At 32.6% G+C, this 10,446-nt stretch overlaps 1 protein-coding gene across 1 annotated transcript; it reads left to right on the top strand.

The window, feature by feature from the left end:
- The first annotated feature begins 349 nt into the window (after nucleotides 1–349).
- LOC134238321 (uncharacterized) lies at nucleotides 350–7,207 on the top strand. Its single transcript, XM_062720447.1, has 9 exons — nucleotides 350–360; nucleotides 877–990; nucleotides 1,743–1,952; nucleotides 3,886–4,070; nucleotides 4,282–4,440; nucleotides 4,893–5,063; nucleotides 5,950–6,120; nucleotides 6,339–6,415; nucleotides 6,805–7,207. The coding sequence occupies exons 2-9, from the start codon at nucleotides 934–936 to the stop codon at nucleotides 7,059–7,061; spliced, it is 1,287 nt and encodes a 428-aa protein (XP_062576431.1). The 5' UTR covers nucleotides 350–360; nucleotides 877–933; the 3' UTR covers nucleotides 7,062–7,207.
- Nucleotides 7,208–10,446: the final 3,239 nt, after the last annotated feature.

Here is a 10,446-nt window from a genome sequence, read left to right as displayed (position 1 = left end):
AATCTTCAAAGAATAATAATAAAAAGGAATAAATAAGATAAATAAATAAATAAATTATTTATTAGTTAATCAAACATTTACTTAATTATCAGAAATAATAAATAAACCAATAAAGAAAGAAGGAAACCAATTAATTAATGAATAAACAATCAATCAAAATATAAAGTAAGTAAACAAATAAACAAACAAATTAAAATATGAATGAATTAAAACATTAATAATAAATTAATCTATAAATTTATTATTTAAATAAAACAAATAAATGAAAAATAAATAAATAAATAGAAGAATTTATTACTCATTAGAATAATTAATTAATGAAGAAAAGAATGTATTCATAAATCAGACATAATCTATCAGGTAAAATATTTTTTTCTGGGCAACAATGAAAAATTCTTCAGACCTAAAATGTTTGCTGAATGTGGCAGATCTTGCATTCTTGGGTATTGCAGTTCAAATTGAATGCAGAAATTGCACAACTAAATTAAGATGATGATATAGGAAAAAATTTCCGCTTCAATTATTTAAACAATAAATGCAGTAAAGTGTATTATTAATATACATAGTTGAACTTTTGTTATGTCAAACATTGGGTATCTCTAATACCATGGATATTATTTTTGAGCATTTTACCCTCAATATCTCAGACCATTGTTTAGTTTTTTCTCAGTCCCTTTAAGTTTGAGATAAAGAGGTTTGACTGTACATTACATTGATGGAGGGCATTGAAAAAGTTTGACCATTGCCATTTCTCAACACAGTCTTTAGTGGGTGTAAATGTAGTTCATTAACTACACAATATCTCTTAACCCATATCTATACGAATGTATGCCACTTTATAAAAATCATTACTAACATTAAGTTTTTTTTCAATAGAGAGAGGAAGAGGAGTTGAAACATGTGATACTTTTTACAGAAGAATCTCAACGACAGATGGCTCTAGATGTTTTGCGGGCATTACACAATACAGGATGTACAATGGAAGCACGTGTAAGCTAAGTTCTGATTGTTGATACAGTAAAACATGTATATAATGCCAGGGATGGACGTGCTTGTTTTGTTATAAGCGTAGTTTGTCATATCCATCAAGTTAAGGATGCAAAAAAAAAATTAACGGGGAATGAAAATGATGTCACTGTAAGCATCAGTTCATTATAAATGTGTTCACTGTAACCAAGTAACTGTATACTATAGTCATATCAATGCAATATTTTAGGCACTACATATTAATATATGTATTAAGGGTTTCTTCATATGAGATTAAATGAAGAAAATGGTTAGAAAGATTTGTTTGTAGGAGGTAGCTTTCTCTTCGAGAGTCCTTTTTCATAATGATTTTTTAAAAGAAATTCTTGATTTAGAGCTGTACAGTTCACAAGTGTTCAGTATTTTTTACCCCTGGATATAATCATCTACATTTGATTATCAAATGATCAGATAATGAAAATATTCTTTCCACTGACATGTTTACTCCCAAGTTAAATCACCAATTTTTATCCTCTGAAATCTTGACCTTGAAGTTGAACCTGCCTTTGAAAAACTTTAATTTTGGCCGTAATAGTTGGTGCTAGGGCTTTTATATTTCACTGGTTTATTCCTTGTGACAAGGCTTTTCTTTATAAACCAATATTTTTCAATCACTTGACCCCAGGCAGCTGCGGGTCATTGGATAAACTTTAACCTTCACAGCGAGTTACCTCCAGGAGCATCAGTATTTCACAAATGGGTGTAATTTCTTTCAGTCTATTGCTAGTTGTGTGAAAAATGAAGCTTCTAGATATTCCAAAAAATCATCAAATAAAGACAAAGGAAAGAAAAAGAAGGAAAAAAAGATGAAAGTGACGGGGACAAGGCATGCATTTAAACTGGTGACAGAACCTCTCATGTTTGGGAAGGCAGTAGCCATGATATTTGACCATATTGATCCATATATAACATCACACTTTCTTGTGGTGAGTTTGTTATTGCTGAATTGACATAGTATAAAAGTGTGCTCAAAATTCTCTTGTTTATCTTTTTTTCCCATAAATACTGTGAAGTCACAAATTTTCGTGGAGGTTTAATTTTCATTGTTTTCAAGGTATGAAGAGACCCACGAATTCAAATCCCCACAAACTAAGAGATTTTAATCAAACCTCGAAAATTTTACCCCACGAAAATGTGTGATTTTACAGTAGTGTATAAGCAGAAATTTTAACCAGGATTCAATTTTGGCAAATATTATTGCAATTGTTATTTTCTTCTCATCACCTAGGATAGCTCCTCTATGCATAAAAATTTTTTGAGATAAATTATAAAAGTAATCTTTGAAACAGATCAGACCTGCCAAGTGACCCGCATTCGGTCGGTCACACCCGCAAAATTGACCTCTCACCCCCCACTCATAATGACCCACGGGTGTCATTGTTTTCACCCGCAAAATCGATCATCCCAATTTTTTGACCCAATATTAATTAAGCATGTTTGTCTCAACAAGAAAGATTTGAAATTCAAATTCATCCTAAAATTTCCGATTTGTGTTTTATAAATCGGATATGAACATCTTGTTTATTCAATGCACACAGATTAGTATCTTTGTTTGCCGAGGTGTTAAAAAAACTGTTAATTAGCCACAGGAAATCACTTCACGCTTGATCGCAGACTGACACAGCTGTACAGGTAATATGCCTGGAGCATTTAGGGGATTATACGTAACATTTGAAGGGGTATGTGCATGGTGAACCACATAGATTTAGAGGTTAATTAAATACCATTTTATTAAAAACAGAAATTAATTAATTAAATACAATGATATGATAAACATTGGGATCGTTTTTTAAAAACGAAAGTAAAAAAACGAAACTACAAAGCATAACTGATAACAGCTGATTTTATCAGCTCTCGTATATTGAAATTATTGTTAAGTGTAGTGGTTAAAAGAAAATGATATTAATTAAGATAAAGCAAAAGAGTCTAAAGTGAAGTATATTGAATTTCTCCCCCCCCCTCCCAAAATGTAGTATTGTACGTTGTGTTTCTAAAATGTTAAATGGCTATGACAAGGGAATACCCACTTGACAGTCACATCATGACTCTAACGATTTTAAGTTTTTGTTTGGGGTGTTAGGTATCCTTCATAATTTATTTTGTAGTATTTGATTCATTTAATTTTTTTTGTCAATTTTAATTGTAAAAAGAATGACCTCAGTACCCTGACTTTTTCAATAATTAATTTCTTTTCAACAAATAGCTTTTTTATTTCAATTTTTGCACATATATTTGGGCTAGTAACTTTTCACTTGGGGCTAGTAACTTTATAGCTGCCACTAGCCCGTGGGCTAGTAATTGATTTTTCTAATTGCACACCCCTGTTGTGTGTGTTTTAAAATTAATAATAGGAAATTAGATGGCACATATTTCTTACCACCACCCCCTGCAGCAGCAATTTTTCAATATTAATCTTTCAATGTAATGTCTAATTACAATTTTCTGATTGTGTAATATGTTGAAAATTAATCATTGTAGAATCTAACAAATGTTTCCCAGAAACTTTTTAAATTTTTAAAACTTTGCAAAAATTCTATTGAACTAAAAGTATCTGAATCTTACTATCAATCTGAAAGTGTTCTTATACAAGTAATTTTAAGTAACCTTTCCTAAGTAAAAATTAAGTCTGCAATAAAATATAACATATACATGCATGTGTTTGACTGTTTGCATTGATGCCTAAAAATTAGGGAGCATTTTGTTACTCAAACCTCAACAAAAATGTCGCCGCGCGCTATGACCCAACATTTCAATTCTGAATGTTGGGTCATGACCCCCCACAGCATCAATTTTGGTTGGCAGGTCTGACAGATGAATAATTACTTTCATGGGTATAATGTACCTTTTTTACTGCTTCAGATAGCAAACTGTTCTTCAGCTGAGAAGTTTTTGGAAATGAAGATCTATTACAAAGGGAAATGGTCTCGAGAATTCATACACTACAATGAAAGTCAAGAGAACCCTTACAATATACGGCCATGTCAGTTGTATCAGGGATACAGAATCAACAATGCAGACATCATTCACTTCTATTGTTCACACAGGTAAGGGAACATATTTTTCATTTAGGAAGTTTTCAGTTGAACTTTGATATCTCGAATATCAATATCTCAAACATATAAACTTAAGCAAAAATCTTATGATTTACCGCTTTAAAATATTCATTTCATTTAAAAGCATTGAATTTTGGAGAAAAGATAAACCAGCCTCTGCACTGATTAAGTTCCCATGATCTATTACACATTATAATTTTAGGTTAATTGAAATATATGATCAAGATGGTTCAATGATTGAAACTGTACATCAAAATGATACCATTGGACATGGAGTTCTACTACAAAGGAGCATTTACAAGAAACAAGTTTACCCACTGATAATAAAAGACCAACTTATAGCTATCAGCCAGGAGAAAAGGTAAAAATCAGAATTGTTTATGAACTCCTCTAATAGCAGGAAAGTCAATTCACACTGGATTTGAGGGAAGGGGGGGGGGGTTGATATATAGGCATCACCATGTCCTATTTGTTTGTCATGCTAGGCTATAACTGTGTAATGTAAAAGCATTTGAAGCTCATACTTTAAACTACTGTTTACTTTGAATTCGCCCGGTTTTAAATTCACCCACTTTCGACAAGGAGCGAAAGGGGCAAATTTAAAACAGGGGCGAAAATTTCCCTTTATGCAGTAATTGTTTATATTTATCTTGACCCAAGATCAATTCAGCAAGTACAAGGTCCTTAAAACATTTATCATTTTAATGATAGAACATTCTATCTAGGAGAGGGCTACAACTCATATGATTTGCTTAGCATGATACTGATGATTATTTTATATATGCACTTTATAGAATTTATTTGACCTTGCAGACTGTGGTGCTGGAGGGATGGAGAAGAATTCTACAGTCCTGACATAAAGGAGGCCACCTCAGTAGCAGCCTTTGGGGACATACTTATTGTTCTAATGGACAAGAAGACTCAGTTTGTGGCAGCTCATCAGCTCCGAATTCTCAACATTAATATCACAAAATCCTGTCAAAGGTAAATACAATATTGCTTATGCCTTTAGGTTATGATCCCTTTGTCAAAGTTCAGTGTGGATTTTCAAGACATTATACACTTTTTGACATTTAGAAAGATACAAAGTTTAGTTGTTGAAGATTTTACTCAAGACAAATAAAAATGTCAAATGTATAGTTGACTTGTAATGTTTTTTAGGGTTTTTTTTATTCCAATTCTTTCTGCAAACAAAGTTTAGGGCTGTATTTAGGAATCACTTTGTCCATCTGTCTGTCTTGCTTCCATGTGTCCTTGCAATCTTCTCTGAGGGCTATAAATTTGTATTAATGGAGAATTATTGGAAGTTCAAACAAGGGGTTTTCTTAACCCGAGAGTACAAACTTTAAAAAAAAATGTGACAGGATATCATTTTATTTACTCACAGTACCTCTAGTTACTGTAAACCAACTTTTATTAGCATGCGAAAATTTTTGTGAAGTTCGCGAGAGCCTCGTCATCGTGAATATTTCTTGCCGCGAACCGGTCATTATAGTCTATGTGTCTATGAACAAGAGAACCTAAATAGGCGTTATCTCGAAAATTAATCGTCGCGAACTAGTTTACCCCTGGTTAATCGCGGAATAAAGTCGTCGCGAATAAAAGTTGGTTTACAGTATATACTGTAGACCAGGATATTTTTGCCCCCATTTTATTTTCACCCTTTTCACCCCCATATTTATTTGGGTTAATTTAAAACCGGGCAAATTGAACAAATACAGTATAATTTCTTAAACAAAACTATGAATGAGCAAATTTAAAACGGGGCTAAATTGTTAGCAAGTATGAAAGGGCGAAAATAACACAGAGGGAAAATAACCCTGTATACAGTATTCTTGTAACAATGTTCAGATCTTTTATATTTTTGTAGTGACTTGAAGCTGAAGATAGGAGAAAGCAGACAGGAGATAGAGCAGAGTTTTAAAACTGTCCAGGTGTTATCTACACAGACAGTCACCAGGGACGGTGGCACTTACCTGTGGTGTATAGCAGCATTAGACAGAACCTTAGTGTGTCTGGAAGTACCCTCTGATATCTCAAAGTAGGCATTCAATATTTATTTCTATCTTTTGAAATATTATATTGATCTACATTTTGTATTTCTTTTTGTTCTAATTATTAATTAGACAGCATCACCACCACTGGAGCAGAAATACCCTTCAAAAATTCATTGAAGACAAAAATATTCCTTAAGTATGTAGCATTTTTTGTAACAATTTTTCAGGGTACATTGTGTTGACCTAATTTTATCTTTGCTAGGTGCACAGAGGTCACTGTCTTCCTGACCTTGATCCTGGCAGGTTATCCAGTGGAGGCCTACTTCATCAGTACGTCAGGTCAGTACTCTGTTATGGTCCATTTCCTTTGCATCTCATTAGTCCTGAGCTTGGTACTACAATTACTGTCACAACATTGCTTATATAAAATGCTCATGTAAATGGATTGATTAATCCAATGAACAAGTAAAATTTTGACCTCATCCAGATTTCACTTGTTAATGAAACTATGACATTCCTGATGTCTTAAGTCCGAACTAAACACTTGAGAGTCTTATATTACTTTTGGATAGAACATAGTACAAGGAATTGAATACTGTGCTTTTCAGAACAAATGAATCGGGATATCTGTTTAGTGTGGAATTTATATATCAAAAACAAGTTTGAAATTTTAAAAGGTGAATTGTTCTTCAAATGAAATGTTGACATCATATTACATTATCTTATAGTGGGATTTCTCGTGACCTTCACCCAGCACAATGCCCAGTCTGAGGCCTATGTAGAACACCTGTGTCACTACAGCTTTGATGGTAGACTCCTGGGGGTACTCCCCTGTCTGGGCCCCGGACCCAGATCCTTCTGCCATGCCCACCTCCCAGGTGACCCTGAGGGAGGGAGTGGAGGACTGTACCTGTACATGAGGGATGGTCACAATGGAATTATGGGAATTCAGTTGAATGACTATCATCCACAATTACTTTCATAGATATACTAGTCCTGGAATCTGTTTCTGACAAAGTTTCTGACTGTTGCAAACATCATCATTTAGAAGTCTCTGATGAGACTGTAAATCAACTGGTTTATACTTATAATGAAGGAAGAGAAGTGGAACGTTTGAACTTGAAACTTGCAACAGTAATAAATTTTAAAAATGATCACTGGTTTAGTCTTTTTCTTGGCAAGATTCATTAAAATAAGACCAAAACTGTAGGAAAACTGATATACTGAATTATGTACCCCGGTATCTTAGTGTATTCTACTTGCGCGCCAAGTTATAATGAAATCTGACCAAAACTGTAGGAGGAGTAGCATTTTGAAAAAATGTTTACAGCCAGACAGCTAGAAGGAAGGATGGTGGAAACTTTACTATCGCATGAAATTTTCATGTTATATTAAGTCTATATCCAACAATTTCAAAACTACCAACAGCAACGAGTCCACAATTAGTGCAGGGAATAAAATAAATTACTAAAAATATTTTTGCCAATTCTGGTCAGAAGGAAAATAAAAGTTCTATAATTGTAATTGAATTATTCAGATTACCCTATTTTCTAAGCAGCGTAAAAGAATAAGTTAGAAGATCTCAAATCTATGGCAAGCCCTTTTACTATTTATTTGTGAAATAAAATTTTTCTCACAATAAGAGAGATATCTCTCTAGCATATAGAGATATCTCTTTAGCTTATAGAGATATCTCTTTGACTAAAAGAGGTATCTATACCTTATACACTGTAGAGATATCTCTTTAAACAAAAGAGATATCTCTTTTTGTGAGAGAGATATCTCTATTACTTGTTGAGATATCTCTTTAAGCTAGAGGGATATCTCTTTAAGCGAGAGAGATATCTCTTAACGTTAGATAGATATCTCTTTAACAAGATTAAAAGAGATACCTTTCTTAGTTAGAGATATATTTCTTTAGATTTTCAAAAAGAGATATCTTTATAAGCAAAAGAGATATCTCTTTTAATGAAAGAGGTATTTCTTTTCCAGTGATGCTTAAAATAGAATAATAAATTCTCCACTTTAAAGCAAAAGTGAAGCAGGAAGTAAAGTCTCTGGAATAGTTTCGATGTTATAAGAAAAAAGACTGAGCAGTATTAGCAATTACCCAGAATAATACACGTACTGTAGACAAAAATGCTATAAATCCTTTACTTGAAACAACAAAAAATAATGGTAACTTCGTTGATAAAAATGCTAAAAGTTTAATATTCAGGAAAACGAAAATATAAGCATAAATAACCTCAGATGCAATGGACCGAATTTTCTCAGCTTATGAAATAATCAACTATTCCTAATTTGAGTATTTCCGCCAATAAAAAGCTTACTTCCGGTAAGGAAGAAGTCATTTGAAATGGAATTTAAATTTAAAAAAAAATATGAAGAGAGATATCTCTTTTAGACACTTTTGAAAGATATCTCTTTCACTTTAAGAGATATCTCTTAAGAATAACTGAGAAAGATAGCTCTTTAACTTTAAGAGATATCTCTTTAACTTTAAGAGATATCTCCAAAAGTAAAAGAGATATCTCTCTAGGTGAAAGAGATATCGCTTTAACGTTTAGAGATATCTCTTTTCACGAAAGTGATATTTCTTTTCACGAAAGAGATATCTTTTAAGGAGAAAGAGATATCTTTTTAAGTAGAAGATATATCTCTCTAATAAAAAAAGATATATATCTAAGTATAAAAGATATCTCTCTAAGTTTAAGAGATATCTTTTTCTCATAGAGATATCATTTAAAAATGAGAGATATCTGTAAGTTGAGAAATATCTCTATTTTTTAAGAGATATCTCCCTAAAATGAGAGATATCTCTGTAATTTTAAGATAAATTTTATTTTCGAATAAATAATAAAAGGGCTTGCCATACAAATCCGTTAAGGGGTCTTCATATCAATATAAACTAAAACAAGATGCCAAGGGCCTTGAATAGCTTTTCTGATCAATTGTACAATCTCTCACTTCTATTTGAAGCTTTTATGTATCCCTGAATAGCAAAAGTAGGTCATACTGACCTATATTTTGGTTAAACATTGAGAGCTCAGGATATTTAACTGAAAAAGTGTGATGATTCGAAGCCCTTTATTATCTGAAATATAAAGATAAAGAAAATTTCAAAAGAAGTTCAACATGACCTACTTTTTGGTTGATATTGTCAAAGAACCCAAGATGCATCAATCGACAATTAGTTTGATGATTCTAAGCCAATAATTACCTGAGATACCGGTATTTAAATATAGCAACGAAATTATAAAAGTAGGTCACCGTTACCTACTTTTTGGTCGACGTTCTCCAAAACCTATATGTAAGATGCATCAATTGACAAAGTTTGATGATTCTATGCCAATAAGGACCAGAGATACTAAAGCAGTAATATTTCATTTTGGTTGACATTGTCCAAAAACCTAAGATGAATCAACTTACAAAGATTGTTTGATGAATCTAAGCCAATAAGTACCCTAGATACTTAAATATAGCCATGAAATGTCAAAAAAGGTCGTTTTGACCTACTTTCTGGTCAGTATTCTCCGAAGAGCCAAGATGCATCAAGCCATCAACTGACAAACTTTGATGATCGTCACTGTGACCTATTTTTTGACAAAAAAATTATTCAAGCTCCAAGCATCAACTTAAAGGTTTAGTGATTTTAAACATGTTAGTATCTGAAATAATTGCCTTAAATGTTGTAGAAGATATAAGCCATAAAAACATAGTTGTTTGAAGACCCAAAATGCACCTACTGACAAAGTTTGATGATCAGAGGCCTTAAAATGTCCAAAATAATTATATGCCTTCAAATCTTATCACTTCAACAGAATTTAAAAAGTTGGTCACCATGGCATATTTTTGAATTAAAATGAAGTCCTTAGAAGCATCAACTTACAAGATTTGATGATCCTAGTCTTTATAGTAAGCAAATTATCAACATTTTTATAAAGTAATTTTTTTTTCAACTTTGAAGTGACTTTAAGACCATACACTTTGCCCCAAGGTAATTTCCCGTGCAAATTTTAATCTATAACATATCCTCATCCTTGTAAGTTTGGTGATAATCTGCCCAGTGGTTTTAGATTTTTCAGCAACCAATACTTTTGGTTTTATTTTCCTGATTATCCCCCTTGTTTAAGGGTCCCAACCCTAGTTTTAATTCAAATGGTAGCCCTTGGGCCAAGGATACCATGTGACTTTGACAAGGATTGGGCAAGAGGGTTCTTGAGTTATGGCCCATATTTTAAAATGTTTACGCACACCGCACAAATGGCCATAGTATCAGCTCATCATATGGCACGCCAAATTCACAAAAATGTGCTAAACATAGTTTTACAGTTTATAAACTAGGTTTATCGACTGTAAACTATAGTTTA

This window comes from Saccostrea cucullata, unplaced genomic scaffold (genome assembly GCF_032062105.1).
Source record: "Saccostrea cucullata isolate Sc308-1 unplaced genomic scaffold, CSIRO_AGI_Scuc_v1 ctg23422, whole genome shotgun sequence".
Classification (NCBI taxonomy): domain Eukaryota; kingdom Metazoa; phylum Mollusca; class Bivalvia; order Ostreida; family Ostreidae; genus Saccostrea; species Saccostrea cuccullata.
Note: the sequence above shows the minus strand (reverse complement) of the source record. Positions and strands in the feature narration are given on the sequence as shown.